Below are 21,318 nucleotides of genomic sequence, written 5' to 3'. Positions count from 1 at the left end.
TTTATAATTATTCTTTGTGTAGGTACTTTTATCAATCGAATCTTCTACGTTTAAAGATAATAAAACATTATTACACGGAAACGGTTGCCCTACCTTATAAGGAATATTTTAAATCAATCAGAATATATTTATGATTTTCTTGCTATTTTTATGTAACAATAATAATATTATATTAAATTAGATAAATAAAACTACGCGTACTATTACTTGTTAAATAATATTTTGTTTTCCTAGCAGCAACGACATAAAATGACAGAGTCAATAAACAAAACGTGATTAATTATTTTTGTATTGATGTAGCATTAATTGTTATAAATTTGAACGATATCACACTGTCTCAGGATAATTTTATGTTTTCACTTATATCCCAATAACTTCATAATATAGAATACCTATTACATTTTGCTGATGGAAAATTGGACCGTGTTTGATTAACGGATATCCCAACTTCAACACTTTGTAATTAAATGAAAAAGGAAAAATATTCACGTTATTTTAACGATCTATAATTTCGTAAATTCATACATACCTAATTCAGAGAAGATTAATCGAGAAAAAACTATCATGTACTTAAGTTTAGTGAAAACTTCACTTAATGTATGAAAGCATCTAAAAGGGTGAAAGTCTATGAGGAGTCGTTGTAAAAAAATATAATCATACCTAATATTGCAACATTTCTTCAGACTGGTATAAATTTTCAATTTCATCTGCATATATCTAATAACATTATTCAGTTGACAATGCCGTCATAAGCGGACGAAACCATTCATGGTCGTTATTCAATTATATGAAGTAGGTGTGAGTGTCGGATTGGATACCCCCTGAAAATATTTAACCTCTTGACAAATCGTTATTGGGTGCTAATAACAATAACATATATCGTGGTTTTGAAAGACATTCTTAATTATATTGAAGTATTCTACCTGAATCATTTTCGTTGACAGCTGTTTCGGACTATAAACTCATCCCAGAAACGATCGACTGTAACTAGGCCGACTATGACTACTTATAGTCGACTTTTTCGAAGATACCAGTCCAATTAATAATAAATTGTAGTTATATCACTACGGTTTTTTAAATCTTAATTTTTTTAATTGATATTGTGAGAAATACGATTCTTTTAAGGTTTCGACATTTTTGCCTCATCTGCTTCATGAATAACTACCACTGAAATGAGTATCTATCTACTATATGTACTGTATATTTTGTTTTATTGTAATTAACATAGGTGTATAATATATTCACTTTCCACCATTAATTGACCTTTAATGCCATTAAACTGACTGGTATAAATAAGTATTTCTAATAATAATAATAGTAGCTATGTGAATGTATCTCATAATATAATAATGGTCGGTATTTTGAAGCCTCAAAGCTTCCGCATGGCGTGAAGCAGGACTTGCATATCTTGCTGAACATCTTGTATGAGATTCTGAATCTGCGGTTTGGAGTCTAATATTTCGACGCTCTGTGTGTATGGATTGTAGCGGACTCCAAAGTCTCGGGGAATAGTCTCAGCGAATTTTCTAAAACAGAAGATAAGGTAAACATTATGAATTCGGTAGGTATAATGTATTTTATATAGTAGTATTAATTATTGTCCAACTTTTTGGTAGTTTTCGAAACATTCTGCATGTCTTTATCACTTTGAGGAAATTTATTATTTTAATAAACAATCAGTTGTTTAAATAGTTACCATATTATGAGAAAATACGTACAAATGTACGAGATACTACAAACAGTGGATTAATAATATTATTACATGTCGTAGCAATTATTCGGATTTTAATAGGTCCTAGATATGATGGAAATTATTAAAAATGCAATTAATTAATTTGTTTCGAAGTTGGTATTAATTTACCCTTCACATTACATATCTAGACTATCTAGCGGGAATAATATAAATTTATTGCTTTATAAAATAACTATTGTACTTCATTAATACTTCATGTAAAAGCAATTTATCACATTATTAAGGGCGCACATGCCCAACGAAGGTCATAATGGAGATTTTATGGTATTTTCAAAGCATTAGCCTGAACATTCATTAAACGTTTTAGATAATCTATTTGTATAATATTGTAGCCTTATTATCCTTTATATTTATTTTAAACATTTGATGACTGCATAAAGTATTTTTATTACATAAAATAGTATTCTTTTAAACTCTCGATCTAATGTTTTAGATTAGATTCCTATTTCAGTACATCCATGTGCAGTGGTGCTAAGATTTTTTAGTTTTATTAATTTTTAAACGCATTTATAAAACCATTAGTAAAATATATGTTGACATCATTATAGTGAAATATTTGCGATAAAAATTATATTTATAATCTCTGTGATCCCAAATTTGACAAGAATTAGGCATTTTATTATTCAAAAAATGGGCAAGATTACCACATTTGAGGATAATTCTAAAGATACTGATTATAAGCTATGTCTTTGACCATTGAAATGTGATAAAACATCATACGAATAACGATTGTTTTATAATAATTATTGACCTAAGAAAAAGGTAGTATTTTTTTTAAATACGCCATTTCTATTGGCATTTCCCAGTGGTTAGGCTACAACATATGGCCGTAGCCATAAATTGACAAACTATAACTGAAGTATGGAGTAAGATCATGTGAACGCACGTGTTTGAACGTGTACCGAACTGAGAAAAAAAATCGTTTTTTAAATATATTTTTTTTAATTATTTAAATGTTTTACGATACCATAAAAGCTCCATTTTGATCTACGTTGGGCATGTGGGCAGATAAGGTGTAATAGTGAAAAAAGGTGGCTTCCAAACATAATAATAATTTGAGAGGAATCGAAAAGGAGTAGATTTTATTATTCAAAACATTCAATTTCAAAATCTAGCGTATATTTAAAAAACAATCTACAATCTATTAGTGAAAATGAATTTGATTGACAATTTTTTTGGTTATATTTATTATTAGGTCAATCGTATTATTAATAATATTGCATCAACCGAGTTTGTCGTTGAAAAATTATTAGTACCTATAAAATATAATAGGATGCTTACGATATTATATTGGGAAATAAACAAATCATCATGCGAAAGCGAGGTGACTTACTTCATCTTATCTTTGGCATCTTCAAAACTTTCTGCTACAAAGTAAATTGGCTGGTACTCGGTGATGGGGTATTTCTGAAGGCTGGTTTTGGCAGGATCAAACGGTCTTGTTTCTGGTTCACTGGAGAGACAGTACTGTAACTCTCCATAAGAGGAAAGAAGACCAGCTCCAAATGCCTTCGTCTTACCATCTTGGTGACAGAGGCCGAATTCCACAGTAAACCAAAAGCACTGAAATAAAAAAAATATTAAATTTTTACTACCTAATTGTTTTTTTTTTACTATTACGTCACGTGTTCATTGCGTGTTAAATTATCAAAGCTAATCTATCACTGCTATTGAGAGGAATTGAAAGCTTTCTTTTCTGTTTCTTCTTTTCAAAATATGTATATATTCGAAAGAATTCTGCCCCCATAAGCAAAAAGGCAGCTTTTTGCCAAAGTCACATTTTGAGATAATGAGACATTAACGTTTTTTCAACTTTTCTTAATAAATTTTTAAATAATGTGATTGAATCATTTGATATAATATGGTATAAGCAAAAACTAGTATGTTTTCAATCGATGCTGTGTTTTTGCTTATGAAACTCGTTATAAAGTCTTTTTGTTTAGAATAACTACCGTTTTTGTGAAAAAAAAAACGAAAAGCAATGTGTTATACCGCTTTTGACTTTATGTCAAATGTTTCAGAATTTCACGTAGAGCATTATCTGTACACTAACTCAATTTATGATTTTTGTCGAAAAGCTGCCTTTTTCCTTATGAGGGCAGAATTCTCTTCATCTGCATCCGCAAAGATTTAGGAATTTTAGTGATAAGAAAACTTTTCGCGTTATCGAACATACGTTGAATTACGGGCGCGGAGAATGTAGTAGCGATGAAAGTAATTATGGGGGAGGGGTTTAGTTTCAGAAACGATTGTGGTAACGTAGAAGACTCGATATGAAGGTATAGACCACAATTTCGCTGCTATTATGCTGCACTTATATACTATAATTTGACGTATTTCACTTACGGTTGCAAGTCGCTCAATGAAATCATCGGGTGCCCCAAGCGAAGCAAGTCCAATCTCCTGCGAGAATTGTGCAAAGGCGGGGTCGGCAAAAAGTGGTGCATGTCCAAGTAATTCGTGACAGACATCAGGCTCTGGTGTGTACAGCGGCTTACTCGAATGTCTTATGTATTGTGTCGAGTGAAAAACTCTAAAAGCAAGTCCGGCGAGAAAATCACGCGATGATAGGAGTCCGGCGACGGGACGCAGCGTGAAACCGGTGCAATCTGTAAACAATGTTTTATTATGAGAGAATGCATTTATTAAAAAGAAGAAATGAACCCGAGAGGAATATTGTAAACATTGATGCAAGAGTCTTGCTTAACGCCAAAAACCGGAGAATAGGAGGCGAGGACCGACCTAACTGAATTAAAATTGTGGATGAGATTTGTCTCATGTTCAGCCATCGGAGATATAATGATCAGGTCTAGTTTTTTCTAGTAATTACCTACATAATAGTAAAAAAAACTTAAGAAAAAGGGCTACTTATTGGAGCGCCGTTGGTTTATTTCTATAAACTTTAACTTGTAGGTATTACTAAATTATATAATTATTTCTCGATGTTTTTATTTTTAAAGTAACAACTGTCACTCTGATGTTTAATCGTTTGTTTACGTAAGGAATTGCAAATGGCCGACAATAATAAATTCGTTGCTTAGGAAACGGAACAATTCTACTATAAACTTGCGTTTGTATACAGCTGACTGATTCGTAGCTGACTTCATACTGTCGCGCACTATCGTAACAGTGTCCGCGCTGAGCTCTCAATTTCACTCTCTACCAAACGCCCCAAAAGTATAACTTCAAAAATATTAGGGAATACCTATTATATTTTAAATGTGTTCCCCAATATTCTTTACATACATCTATAAGTACTGTGTAGAATTTTGAACATGTGAATTGTGAACCTAAAGATATTAGATAAACAGGAGTGGTAAAAACTACCATGTCAAAGTTGGACATAATTTTGGAAAGCAACATATTTCCATCGGTAGTCTTATCCATATGCCTTTACGGTATGAAAACATTGACACTGAAGGCAAGGGAGAGATAATAGCTTGATGGTTGTCAGACGTAGTACTAAAGGAAGTGATGCTCCGTATTATATGGATAGAGAAGCGTCCTAACGTCTATATCCGGTAGGAGCTGCACTTCCAAAAATGGACATAAGTACTATGTTATGCTGTTAGTCACTGAATAACTTGAAAGACGATGAGGGTAGGTACCTATAAATATTAAGCGACTTGCCCAGATGAAGTGACTAGGTAAAGGACGCCACAAACTTTTCTCTACCAATGGCCCAAATAGCTTCGGAGTGCAGAAGGAATGGCAGTGAGATAAAATATATTTTTTGGGGAATAACAGCTAGGAAGAATAGTATCACATTAAATTAAAACTAGGTTACACTAATGAAAATAATTAATTACTTATTGTGACACTTTCTTTATTTCACTGGCGTATTGGGCGTACGGGAGGCTATTGTACCAAAAGTCATGACTCACCTTTGAGGAAGTTGGAGACGTCCTCGAGTTGCGGGATGTTGTCATCACGGTAACCGCAATTCTCAATGAGAAGGGGGAACACGTGGTTGTGCTCTCGACACGCGTGCGTCGGGTACAGATCCACCAGCTTCCTGAACACCTCCCCCCATGTTGCGACTTCGGCGGGCGTGTACTCTACATGGGGCAGCGGCTGGCCGTGCTTGTAATGGTAGGCGATGTCAGCGAAGTACTTCCTACGCTCGCGGTATACGGGATCTGAGAATCCGGGGTGGTCGGAATCCAGCTCAGCACCGTACGATAGGATCTGATTGGCGAAACGATCCAAGTCCCTGATGCGACGGGGGAACCACGGCACGGCAGCTGTTTACCAAGGGAAAAAAACATCCATTTAATATGATGGGTTGTAGTTGTACTTTATACAAATGTGCTTTTTGACTCAAAGAAATTAATAGGATCTTAAAAAGAAAAATAATCTAAGTATACAAGTCTCATCCGTTAAAATATTTTCAACCGGGCGATAAATAGTGAGTAAAGTTAAAAAATACAAATGAAACAATGTGATTAATACAATGCAAAGGGTAGGTACTGAAGGACGATTAATTTAGTAACATAATTTATATATAAAAAAAATAGTAATTGGATATTGTAAATTTAAGAGCAATGTCACGATGTATATTGTATATCAATGGCCATGGGACATTTTTATTCAATTTCATTGATAGCAAACTATTTTTTTAAATTTTGTAAAATTTGTAGTGTTTTTTTTTTGTAAAAAAATTGTCAATGTCAATAATTATCAATGACGCTCATTGATGCAACTAATTGATCGTGACGCGATTGTCATTTGCGACTTCTCAATTGACCGCAAATGATGAGAATTTTGATTGAATCGCATAGATAGGTGCCATTAAAGCAGCCGATTGATCGTTTATTGTCGATCGTCGGATCGATCCACAATCGTTCGTTCAGTAGCAAGCAGAAATTGCTTCGCGCATAACAGTGTCTCGCTTTTCGATGTGTAGCCAAATTAGCTCTAACAAGGTGTCAAAACATTCTTGGTCCATTTCGATACAATTTTTGTATTCTTCTATTTCAACATCTCGCAAAACTCTTAAAAATGTTAAAAGTGAAGCGGCTTTTCAGTTTATTCTTTGGAACAGCGTTTCGCCCTCTTTTCTTTTTTCTGAGTGCAGACAGCCAAAGTTATGAAAAGAAAGCCCAAATCTGTATTTGACATCATCCTGTTCACACACTGTACGTACTGTTTCTGCAGATATTCACAAGCAACTGGTGAACATATTGACGCATCGATTTCAATCGAACTTCGATTAAAATGATCAATTGGTCGCACCAATGAGTATCATTGACAATTGACACTGATAATTTTTACCTACCTAATCTAATGACAGTGCTCAAAAACACTCCACTAAATGATTTTACGAGGATATATTATAATATGTCTTACACATATAATGCACACAATATATCAGTAGTTTTACAATATTCAAAAATAACTTACTACTGAATTTGAAAACTTGTATATCTATTGATTTGCTGACCAATTTCAAACGGGTAAAATTCAATAGTTTCCTTGCAAACATTTTGACGTAATAATTTTTAATGTTTTAAATATTATTGAATAACAATTATTCACGAAATTACGTAAACGAAGTTGACGGTACACTATTATGCACTATGCATTTCATTTGTTTTTGGTAATATTTAAATGTCATAATATATTTTTAAATTTGGAACCCATCACATAATAAGACGTAATGTTGCCATCTGTAGTAATAATACATAACTTATAATTAGATAGACAAAACAATAATTCCCTTTGTTTGTAGGTACTTTGAATCATCCTTAAAATAACTATTGAAAATTACACTTTCCATCCGAACGAAACAAAGTAAGTAGGTGGGTACGTAAGTACTTAGCAAGAAGAGATAGTGAAGTACCTATATAATAAAATAGTTACACACAAACAAAGTACTTCAAAATAATATTATTGTTTGACCCGAGGAAACATAATGATAAAATTAATGGCGTATTATTTTGTAGCAGGCCGTCAAAGTATTTAGGAAAATATACATATAATATTGATAATACATTATTCGACAAAGACCGAAGTATATTATTTTGATTTTTATGGTATATTGCATATTTCTGTTTTATCTTTTCATAATTTTAAATTAAAATAAAGGAATATTTTGATCGGTAATTTTATTTATTGTGTTTACTTAATAATTAGTCACAAAAGAAGATTATTGATGAAACCAGATGTACGAAACTATTTAAATCATAGTTATCAATGTTTTGACATAATAAATGAACAGAGTTGGTGTAATAAAATATATTCAGGAATAATTAATTTGAATAATCTCACAATTATTAATAAATTGTGTCTGTCTGTATGTTGTTCAATATGTGATAGAATACTTTTGCTTCAGTTACAGGTTTGAATTCCGTGAATGAAAAACTCATATTCATAATGATTGGAGTAGCTGATATGTAACCATTAAATTTAAAATAAGAAAATGTATGTCTTGTCTAGCATAATATATCATTGCTTTTCAACACATTTACTCACTACGGCCTGTGAAAAAATTATAAAGTAGATAAATTTATCTTTCTTTTAAATAGGCTGAGCACCACTGCAACATACCATAAACGTCCGGCCGGCCTCGGGCCTATTGAATCACGTCGTTGTAGGCGATGGCCCTTAGCGGGAAATCACAATGCGACTCGCGCGCGGTGCGAGAGGGGTTAAAACCACTTGCTCTGCGCTCAGCGTAGTGCGCTAAGGACGTGCCGTTTAGGCCCCCTGTGCCGTGCTCGCATTGCATGGCTTCTTGTAGTGTGTTCCGCCACTTATATGTATCGCTTATTACGCTAAGAAGTATTGAAGAACGTGCGCATTTCACTTGTAAATATAATTTTTTATTTTTGACAGTTTCATATGCGACTGAGAAATCGTAGGATTTTTTTTCTTAATACAATGGACTAATATACACAATAGAGTATTTTAATTTAAACTCTGCAAATTATCATCATATTAGTAAACGTGGCAAAGAACGCGCATCGACTGCCAATTCTGCTGGTCATTATTAAATTTAATGACAATGTTGAAGTAGGTATCTACTTATTCGAAATTGTGGAATGTGTAGCATAATAATTAACATAGCACCTTCTCAATATAAATTTATTTTAATTATATCATGCCATAATAATCTGTTATTAATTAACATTGCGTAAAGGGAAAACTGGAACTTGCATTGATAATATTTTGGCGGGAAAATAATATTATGGGTTGTCATTCATCATTAATTATTTACATATCGAATTATTATATTTAGAAGTGTAGCAGTTGATCGACACTATGTTTGATTTTAAAGCGTTACAAATTAAAATATAACGTATCGTTTGTACTTAAAAGTCATATACTAATAGGGTTTCCATGGAAATAAGCCGAACCGAATGGTTTATGACGGTCTCACCTTACGCCGAAACCGTTTATTGCCGTAATAAAACTTGTCGAGTGTTCACCCACTTAGCTTCGGAGTTGTATATACGGGCGCCGCCGTGTTCCATTATGCTCTATTCAAATAACGGTGTTTGTACATGCGCGCCTATTTGAAACAAGTATTCCTTATATTAAAACAGAAAAATATTTTTTCTCTATGGTCAGTTTTTGATGTCTATGGGCACTTAACTGTCAAATAAATGACAATTTCTCACATTTTGCCGCTAGATATCCCTAGTGGTCCATATATTTTGAACTCGCTATTACATTTACTTTCATATTATTTCTTTTATTTTTCGATTAATACTACATTATGGCCGGATAATCCGAATGCCGAATAAACGTTATTGAATAAATAATCATTACAATATAAACAAATGAAAGTAAATGGTTATCGTGATAGTATACCTACCTACCATATAATTATTATGCATAAATCGATTCCAGCATAATCATGTGAATTGAGTTCAAAATATTATATTACTTGTATTTATTTGATTTCATGAATCTGCGTCTGATGTGTATTTACTAACGAGACTCTTAAATTTGAAAGCGTCGCCTCTTTTACGAAATTTGCGGCATTGTAGATTAGCTTTATCTACGAAACCTATAAATAAAGCATTCGTGATTGAATAAAATGAAGCACCAATTATAGAATCAATTGTATAATAGATAGTACCATTAGACAATAATCAAAATAATACACTGAATCATAATGAAATACGGAAGAAAACAAGTACCTATGACAATTATCAACAAACGCGGGCTGTCAGTTGCGATCTGTCAAAAATGGACTCTGCCGAATTTAGCAATCGGTTCGCTAAACTTATGGTAGAGGGGCATTAGGTGTTCGGGTTCGGCGAGATGCTTATGTACTAAATTTGGATGAACGCAATTATACGGGCGTATTATATATCTGGCGTAAAATCGCATTCGAAAATTTTGGATGAACACCCTATAATAGGCTATCCATGGAATTAGCAAAACCGAATGGTTTATGACGGTCTCACCTTACGCCGGAACCGTTTATTGCCGCAATAAAACTTGTCGAGTGTTCACTGACTTGTCTTCGGCTTTGTATACTCGGTTGCCGCGGTGTTCTATTATGCTCACAGTATGCTGCATTCAAATAATGGTGTTTGTATATGCACGTCTATGTAAAACAAGTATTCCTTATATTAAAACAGAAACATATTTTTTCTCTATGGTCAGTTTTTGATGTCTATGTGCACTTAACTGTCAAACAAACGATATTTTTTCACACTTTGCCGCTAGGTAGCCCTAGTAGTCCACATATTTTGAACTCGCTATTCAATGACATTAATGTCATTGTCGCTATTACATAATTTTATATTATTTCTTTTATTTTTCGATTAATACTATGTACATTATGGCCGGATAATCCGAATGCCGAATAAACGTTATTAAAAATAAATATAATCATTACAATATAAACAAATGAAAGGAAATGGTTACCTATCGTGATAGTATGCCTACCTACCCTATAATTATTATGCATAAATCGATTCCAGCATGATGTGAATTGTGTTGTTAAAAATATTGTATTATATTTATTTGATTTTCATGAATCTGCGCTAGATTAGCTTCATCTACGAATGCAAAGTTTAGTACCTATAAATAAAGCATTCATGATTGAATAAAATGAAGCACCAATTATAGGATCAATTGTAAAATAGATAATACCATTAGACAATAATCAAAATAATTCACTGAATCATAATGAAATACGGAAGAAAACAAGTACCTAGGTATGACAATTATCAACAAACGCGGGCTGTCAGTTGATCTGTCAAACATCGACTCTGACAAATTTAGCAATCGGTTCGCTCAACTTATGGTAGAGGGGCATTCGGTGTACGGATTCGGCGAGATGCTTATATACAAAATTTGGATGAACGCAATTATACGGGCGTATTATATACCTGGCGTAAAATCGCATTCGAAAATTTTGGATGAACACCCTGTTAAACACCAATTTATTTTTGGTACAAAAATAAATTAAAGTATAGAATGGATATGCACTTCTACAAAGTTGTTTTATATTAATGAAGAGGTCGCCAAACAAGTTTTTTTTATTATTTCCAACAGTTAACAAACATATTATTGGGTATTTATTTATAAAATTGCACCTGATAATTTTTATTAATGCAAACCATATTTTGTTTTTTAGTTTGAGAGAAAATATAATTGAAGGCGTCCCTATAAAAGGGGCCTATATTTACACTGGTGTCAATAGTGATTTTATTGTACTCATATTTAAATGGCTATATTACTTGCTTTATATTATAAAGGGAGTGAATTTTAATTTACATAATATCGAGATACCTACTTATCAAAATTAGTTCGAAAAAGTTTACCAACGTGGAAGAGGGTCTACCTACATGCGATGTACAAATTGATACTTTTACTTTGATTTCTTTTATGTTTTTAATGTTTGCTCTATTACGTGTTATCTTAAAATATTATTTTTAAGATAACGAAATGCTTATTTTTGAAAATATACCCATAAAACATTGAAATTAAAGTGTTTTTCATTTCTCCTTTGTATGTAGAACATAATTATATTATTAATACTGTCACCGTTATGCCGGGTCCACACTGGCAACATGTCGCCGGCAACCTCGTTAAATTTTACGATAATTATCATAATTGCTTAAGAAATTTTATGATAACTATCATACTTATGACGCCGTGGACCCGGCATTAGTTACTTGTAATTCTGGGACCTAATGCTAGAAGTGCCAATCTAAAATATATCAATTGTTCAGTTCATGCAATTGTTTGTTTCACATCAATAAGCTATGTAGTCAATTAGTAGGTACTTTGGTGATACTTCCTGCTATCACTATCTAATTGAACACAGATATTACTTACATTGATAAATTTTATTTCTGAATCGCTTACTTATATCAACATAGGCATTTCTTAGAGCTTGTTCAGATGAGGCGTGTCTCGCCGCGAGTGCACGTGGGCAACTCATTGAGGTCACCTGTATCTTGACCGATCGCCAAAGTTGACACGCCGCGAGTACATGTGGACGGCTTAATGATATTACATCTACCTGGAATACGCGCGAGTTTTTACGCGCGAGTCGAATCTCACAATCTGGACAAGGCCTTGGCATAAAATATGCTGTAACATTATTTAAACATATACGGTTAGCAGCTGTGATCATATTGCATCGGCTGACATATTATGCACAGCTGGCATTAAAAGATAGAACATTGTAAAGTACATTGTGATACCTACGTAAAAATACATAAGAATTGATATAAGCACTTCTAGCATGTACATAAACTAAAAATATATATAACCTAATTAGGTAAGTCGATACTGATAGATTGAGAATAAACTAAACGAAATTGTAATATGGCAACGATGTATGTGTTGATGCGTTAGTATATGAGCGAAGAATATTATGATTTTTTGTATTATGCAAAATAAAATTGACTAGAATTTTATTGCTTACTTTTATTGTCCTTGTAATTTCTGGAGATGATGCTGAAGTATCCAGTGAGCTTTTTGAGTTCATCGATCGCCCTGCCGAAGTCTCCGGAGCCATGGGTACATTCCACCATGAACTCGTATCCAGGTCCTCGCGACGAAGATCTGGACTCGATATGGCTCAAGTTCACCTTGTGCTTGGAGAATATCCTCAAGAAGTTTCCAAGAGTTCCGACCTGGTCCTCATCGTTGGGCGAGAAGATGACGCAGGTGTTTTTGGCTGAGTCCCTTCCCTCTTTGATGTAGATTCCTCCGAGGATCAGTTTTGGCTGGCGATAGAAAATTAAATGATATATTGATTTTTGTATGCTTATTATAGGCAAAGTACTATAACAATGTAGGGGTTTTCTCAGTCTTCTTCAACTATTAATCGGATTATTTGTACATGGCAAATTCGTTGGGTATGAAAATGGAAATTAATTACGTTGCTATAAAAATAGATACCATTTTACTGACGTATATCCAGTGGCATGCGGTCCACAGATGCTTTAAATGGGAACATCCTAACTACCAATAGACGATAAAATACAATGCAATAATATTATGTATTTATTGTGCAAACATATGGTAAGTTTTACTTAACTGAACTACTAAATATGTCTTATTATTAATATTGCGTACATACTTTTAAAAATAATTGTATTTTTATTTAATGCCTGAGACGCATTCTGAAGTTTTTTGGACATATTGTCCGTCGCGGACCGGACAACCTGGATACACTGGTGTCTTTGGGTGGCCTCTAAGGAAGGCGAAGCAGAGGAAGAGCGTCCGCGCTGGACCACGCGATCAACACGTGAAGGAGCTGACTGGAGGGCACCATTCATTCTGCCCTGAGAGAAGCGGAAGATCGAGAGGGATGGAAAGTCTTTGTCGCTCAAAGGTTGGGAAAATTCAAAGAAAGTTGTATATATATTTTCTCTGAGGTGTTTTTAAATTATATATATCTCAGAGCTACCCGTCTGTAATAACAACTAATAACGATAATAACAATAACACACAATTACGCATTCACTGGGCGCCTGCGAAGATTCAATTTGTTAAAAAAAAAACATTAAAAAAGTAATATGAAGATCATAACATATTATATACATATTTATAATGTATTGTTTTCAACGGCACCCGTATAAAAAAGTTACGAAATGCCACTGGTGATATGTACCTATAAGTATTATCTTATGTGTTGAATTCAGACTGATACATATTTTATATAAATGTAGTTAAAAAATTGAATAGATCTTCTTTTTAGTTTATTATACATACATCTAAGATGCACACCCATTAGATTATTGAATTTAAAATTAATTATACCTAAGTACGTACAAATAAATACCAAGTCTATTTGTGGTAATTCTTGGGCACTCATTGTACATTCAAACTATTCTTGTAGTATGTAAGTAAAGAGACTACTGCGAGACAGTAAGGGGAAACTATGCCTAACTTTAAAGCGCGAGAATTCACATATACTCTTTCTCTCATTCCTGTGGCAGGACGTGAGTGAGGCAATACGAATCAAGTGATATCATGAGGTCATGTGAGCATTCTCATGGTAAATTATTTGAAAATGATTTTCACGTAAGCTAGATTAGTAAACAAATATAGGATTTTTTATTTACCCTTCAAAAACTGAATGAAATCATTTTTTATAAATAGTTATCAAATTATTAGGTACTATATATTTTTTAAATGTCACAGCAGCCATTTTTTGTTATTCCCATCAAAATATTTAATAGATATTTGTGTTCAGTATTGTTTAGCAAGATACACAGTTGTACACCGTATATAAATTGTTAAAATTTATCACAACAATAATGAATGTATTTGAGCTACGTTTTGGCCGTTACGTGAAATTTATGGTCAAAATAATCGTCCTATAAAGTTTAATATTCGTAATTTAATTCAAGTCAAATAGTATTTTTGTGATATTAAAAATCCGACTCGCTAAAACGTAAACGTTCTGCTGAAAATATTGATGTTGTGAATCAAAGTGTGAATGAAAATCCAAAATCAATCAATTGCATGTGCTCGTTGCATCGTTGCTCAAGAACTTGGACTCTCTTATTGCACTATATGGATGGAATGATCATTTGGTGCGTCGAAATTTTGCTGAATGGGCTTTAGAGCAACTTGAAACAGATCCATTATTTTATGAAAAAATCATCTACAGCGATGAAGCTCATTTTGGTTAAATAGCTTCGTAAATAAGCACAATTGTCGCATCTGGAGTAATGAAAACCCACGTGCTATTCATGAAATACTTTTAGATCCACAATAGTGTGATCGACCACAATAATATATTACCGCCATGGACGAGTTGAACAAGCGATTAGATTTTTAAAATTCGATAGCTATGTATTTAAGTGGGTATTAAAGTAACATAAAGGGGAAAAATGTGCATCCAAGTATCAAAATTATCAAACACCTCAAAAATGTTGTTTCTTGCATACCTTTTGATATGATAATATTCACTATTACTAGAACGAGCGCAAGTAACGATAGCAAATTATTAAATTGTCATTAAAACAAGATATAAATACCAGTTTAGACAATATTGTCTCAGCGATAGTTGTTATTTCTTTACGCTGTAAAGCACATTATCATAATAGAGTCTTTATCACAAATATGTTGCATGGCAAAATATTCATAATTATATTTCGCTTGCAAGTTTGTATATAATATGCATCACAACAATATAATACCACAACTGTTACAATATATGACAATTCAAATGTATAATTATCCTGTTTTATTTATTATTTTTTACAATTTTAATAGATACACGCAAAGTGCAATAGGTAAATATTTCAGATATCGAGGGTATACTGACAGAACGCATTAACTCAGTTTTTGCTGTTTTTCTGTTTTAAATGCCAAAATGTATACAATTTTACGCTCTACGTCCTGGTAAAACGCACAAAGGCATAGGATATAATGGTGAGAAAATAGAAACATTATTAAATCATATTGTTATTTTTTTATTCCGATAGAAAGAATGATAATGACCTAATGCGTTTTGCGTATACAAAATACAGGACTTGAACATGTCGTATATTGTGTTTGCCATAAAGGTTAGCCTTTATAATGTAGAAAAAATGTTTTTAAATCATAAAAAAATCTACGTGGGAGAACGCTTTGAAAAAAAATGTCCTTTTTGCGATTATCTCAGAACTTGTTTTAATGACTTAATGCTTTCTGTCAGTATACCCTCGATATTATTCTAAAATAAATAAATAATCAATGCGTGTTATATATTTATCTTCGCGATACAATATTGTATTGTATTGTGGCTGCGAAATATTAAACACACATTTTTTTCCAAGCTAGCTTATTTTCACACCCTATATGTCATATTATTTTTGCGAATGACAGTTGGTATTTTTGCCAATTCACCATTATTGCTAAAGTGGATGGAATGTTGCTCTAATAGAAAGTAGCTCTTAAATATTTAGCAATTTTGTTCAATTGACACTTGAAAAAATATTTGTTACTTGAGCGATCGATTATCAATAGCGGACAATATAAATTGATAGCCAGACAACAGAATGTGTTATGATTTTTTACGCGCCAAATAAATATACGAGCTTGATACTATTGTGAATTACATCTCAAGAGCATGAGAAAATAAGTATGTATAAATATTTAAATGAAAGTGGTTTCTATGTACAGTTGTTTAATTTTTGAGACTGTCCGAAATAGAGATTCGTAATATTTAAAGTGACACTCATTACAAAAGAGAAGATTTCTGTGTTTCGCGCGGTGCTGTAAAATGGCTAAGCCTTCTTACGTTATAGGTACCTTACACTTGTTTATATTTCGCTAAAATAAAAATATATTAATATATAAAATAAATGATAATTAATTTACGAAAATACTATTAATTGTATAATATACCTATTATTAAATTTTGGTAGTTGGCCTATTATTTTCATCAAACGTCGTTTTTTAATTTACAGGTTTGGGTTGGCAGCTTCTGCCCACAAATCAATCACCGAAACGACAAAAATACACTTACTGCGAACGTTTTTTTTATCATGATTTACTAAAATATGATTTCGTTCTATTTTGAACTATGCGGAGTATATGTCCCTATTGGAAATGAACGTTACATTAACACCTCTTTTTACAAACCAGCATCCATAATTTTTGATACGGCGCTCAACCAACTACGGAATAGTGGAAAAATAATATATTATTATATATGAATAAAAAATGATAAATAAATCTACTTTATTTGTGACGATAAGAATAATATGCACATACCTAAAAATATTTAAACATATTATTACACGAAAACAAAAAAATAAATAATATTATTTGCTGAACATTAATTTATTTTATTATTCTCAATCAAATATTATGACATAGGTAGCGAAAATTGAATTCATTCAACATATTATGACGTTTGTTTTTGTTATTTTTTTATTCATATTTTGATTCGTTCATATTTCAAAAATATTTTATATTAGATAACACCGGATCTGTTTTGATTTTCTCGCGTTAATATTATTCAATGATTTCATCAGGTTGAATTGGACAAAATGTATCACGTAAAGCGATAACGTCTTGCGACAGATTTATCTTTTCTAATATTATAAATATAATATCATAAGATAAAACTATGTTTTATATTTAGTTCCTAATGGATACCGACATAGAATAAAATCACTAATTATTTTTTACTTTTATGAAGATACAGAAAAAATAACTACATTTTTATAATTTTTGAGAAATTTCGGCCATAAGTAAATAGATAATATTATGTTTTATGTTCCCCTAAGATATCTGAATATTTTTTATACATTTTTACAATAGCTTGGTCTATATCGAAAAAATCTGCGGACCAATATTGCTAAGTTTTGATTAAAAAAATATGGTTATTGTGTATTAATTTTTTCTCGATTTTAAGAAATATAAAATGTTTTATCTAAAATTAAGAAATCATATAATATGTAGCTAGACATCGATATATAAACATTAACAAATTGAGTAAGTTTTATTTTTGTTATGAAGTATTAAATCGATATTGGTACATATTATTATGATGATCCATACAGAAATATACGTTATCTTATTGGAATGTGTTTGATTTATTATAAATTCAATAATATTTATTATTTCTAATAAATTATTGTTTACAAAATTATATAAAATACTTTATTCGGCACATTATCAAAAGTTATATTATTATTAAATCAAAAATTACATCAAAACAATTTATTGAAATTTATGAGTAGCTTGGAATAATATGAAAATTAATATAGGTACATAATGGTATTGAAACAAAGTTTTATGTTAATTCTGCGATATGTATTTGACTTATTTATGTATAATCATCCCCAGAACGATCCAATATATGAAAGTTATTTTGAATTGGTCTGAGAATGGGTTTACACATTCTTAACATAAATAAATACTATGGAAGAACCAAGAAATGTTTCAAAATCATTATAATATTGTTTTACCAGATAAATACAGTTTCAATTATTATGGGTAAATTTAAAGAATTTTTGATTCTCCCGTTCGTTTAATGTGCCTACAATTTATTATTTAACGATTTCCTTTATAGATAATGACCATTAATATTTTTTTTACTCTATTTAATAATTCTCAGAACACATAGATTATTTTTTATCATTACCACCCATAGTGAATTTAAAAAAATATTTGATAATAATTGAATTGAACAATTGAATCAATTATAGAATTTGTCAATTTCAATACGGAGGGAAATTTAATTAAAGTAACAGAAAACAGTAGTAAAATTGGTTTCAGATATATTTCAATTAGGCATCTTAAGTATCTTCACGATTATATAATTATATTTTGGGAACTGTAACCGCATTGGTGAGTTGAACGGATACAGCATGTAGGTAATATGCAATAAGCAAATTAGTTACCTACACAAATTGATAACAACATACCTACACAATTCGAAAACACATTTTTTTCAAAATCTTGATCATACATTTTGAATGTATGTTCAATAAGGAATGCTATATTCTTGAATATTTTTAATTATTCACTGAATAGAAAATGGTTTAATTTTACTTAACTAACTTTATGTATATATTTGGTACATATTTGTATATTTAATAAAACATCGCCATTTACGCAAAAGCTACTAATATTAATAATGAAAAATATATGTATGATATTGTAACGAAAACTATAAGAAAATCTTCCCTCAGTTATTCGTGTCTTAATACGATATATAGAAAAAGTATGAAAATAAAACAATGAATGCATTTATTTAATTATTGGTGTCATTGTGATTATTTTTGTAAGAACTTGAATGAAACTCAATATTTTGACAATGAAGTAGGTACTTACTTACCTAAAATTATTTTACAAAAACATGTTCGCATTAATATTCAGTATTTGAAATAATCTAACTGACGTGCATACAGTAATATTTTTAATAGATAGATTATACATGTTTATTGTCTATTCATGCGGTATAAAGCACATTGTTTATGATTCGCATAGCAATATAGAAAATAAGGTTTAGGAAACAATACGTGCAAAGTTATCAATAAAATGAATTTGAAAATTGCAAAATAAGTTATGATACATTCTTGTTAAGTTCAAAACAATAGTGAAATGTTGAAATTAATTTGTGATTTTCATTTTCGCGCATTTTTTTTGTTCGCTGTAAGTTTCAATCATACTCATACACCATCTTATTATAAACAAATTTGTTTGAGTACAATTAATTGATAATACCAAAATAATGAAATGGACTATTCATTAGCTAATCAGTGAATTCATAATTTATGCGCAAAGATTTTTTTACAATATTTAAACTACTTTTAAGTAAGTATTGAAAAATAATTAGTCATCAAATATTTTTAAAACTTTGTTTACTTGTATAGATAAAATAAATTAGCTTATGAAATTGATAAAATTGTCGAAGAAATAAGACACTCAGATATTATTATTATATAAAATTTTATTATTTTTGGCTAGCAACTTGAAATATTGGCATATATTATTATTAATTTTGCTACATAGTCTATTAAGTGATGAAACATTACGTCAGCGAAATTTCTCTAAATAATTATGAAAATCTGCCGATAATAACATCTTCATGTTATTATCGGCAACATTCATTCGGCAACATAACATTCAATGATTATTACTTATAAAAATAATTGTTTTAGAAAACATGTGTGACGCTAAAAAAACTGCAATAAAGTATATACATTTGAAATTTTAAAAAATTTTCATCAATGGTACCTACTTACTAGAGTATTTTTATATCAAATGATAATCATATAGAAAAATTAATATAACAGTGGTAAAAACGACTGAGAGTTTTAATAACATTTAAATGAAAACAAAATTATTTATAAAGTTTACTGTACAAAATAATTTTCAAATATCAACTTTGTATGTGCAGTAGATTTAAAAGCAATTCCAGATAATAACTGCATTGTGTATTTAACTAGATAACAGTTGGGCATCAAAAAAGTCACTATGTATTTTTTGAAAATAAAATACTTGCTCATTCAATATTTGATTTATTAAATAATAAAATTGATGATGACATCAAATACATACAAGCGACAATGGTTATTTGATTTTTTTTTGGGAATAACGAGAGTAGCAATAACATTTATTAGAAAAAAATGAGAATTTATAAATAAATAAAATTGAATAAATATCAATTACACACCTGATCTGGAGGAGAGTTCTGCATCATCAAATTCGATTTGATATGAGGCTTAACAATATTCTGAGGGCCCATCATTTTTAGTCTTTTTTTTTATTCAATCAGCTCAAAATAAAATTTTAAATATAATATTTTATGAAAGCAAATAAAAATAAAACACTTTATTTATTTGGAACGTAATAGAGAATGGAGCACAGCAATTATATTATCAGTTTTGTTCTATTGAGATTTAGCACAGCGAGAGTCAATGTTCGGCACAATTTTTCTTTTTGGTTTGGTAAAACGTTTGGTAAAATTTTGGTACGAATGTAAGTTTCTGTGTCGCGCTCTATTTTATATACGGAGATGTGCTTTATCTCGTCGCACTTCTCCGTGTCGTAAGATTGTTGATTACAGTCGCGAGAAAGCTATTTAAACTGAGGGTCGCAATAGAACGTCTAATCAATACTTATAATAAAAAAAATATTTACTGAAGTGATTCATAGCAGTGTCTACGAGCCTGCTCGGTATAATGGATTAATCCCGGGGTTTCAGAATAAGCTTTGAAATATTTTTCATCTAACAAAATAATTAATAATTAATATGTTTAAAAAGTTCATCTTCTGCCAGATGGAGACCTCTGTGGGTTCTCCATAAAATCGCTCAAACGAGTTTCAGTTTGTTATGTAAGTAACATTTTTCTATGAAACAAACAATGAAAACCCCATGGAACTCAGAAATAATGGGAACTGAAATACATAACGGGTAAGGCGATAGCAGGTAACCGACTCGAGTAAGGAAGAATTCGGGTTAAACTTACACAGGCGTCAAGAATACGTTTTACGCCGAATACTGAAAACTGCTCTCGGTTTATGCATTTACGCTCATTTAATGTTGGTGTATTACACACAATTGTGCGTGCATAATGCGTGCTTCATTTTCGTAGGACACTCACATGTTCAAAACCCTGCTTCAAGATGCGGCG

At 31.3% G+C, this 21,318-nt stretch overlaps 1 protein-coding gene across 1 annotated transcript; it reads right to left on the bottom strand.

Moving 5' to 3' along the window:
• Window positions 1-288: 288 nt before the first annotated feature.
• Window positions 289-20,662, bottom strand: Hn (phenylalanine hydroxylase). Its single transcript, XM_085943292.1, has 6 exons — window positions 20,358-20,662; window positions 12,651-12,954; window positions 5,638-5,997; window positions 4,100-4,362; window positions 3,087-3,316; window positions 289-1,526 (listed from the first exon to the last, which is right to left on the bottom strand). The coding sequence occupies exons 1-6, from the start codon at window positions 20,430-20,432 to the stop codon at window positions 1,370-1,372; spliced, it is 1,389 nt and encodes a 462-aa protein (XP_085799418.1). The 5' UTR covers window positions 20,433-20,662; the 3' UTR covers window positions 289-1,369.
• Between the last annotated feature and the right edge of the window lie 656 nt (window positions 20,663-21,318).

Source organism: Rhyacophila brunnea, unplaced genomic scaffold, assembly GCF_057557595.1.
Source record: "Rhyacophila brunnea isolate RB1 unplaced genomic scaffold, BYU_Rbru_1.0 scaffold_1, whole genome shotgun sequence".
NCBI lineage: Eukaryota > Metazoa > Arthropoda > Insecta > Trichoptera > Rhyacophilidae > Rhyacophila > Rhyacophila brunnea.
This window is presented reverse-complemented; position numbering and strand designations above follow the sequence as displayed.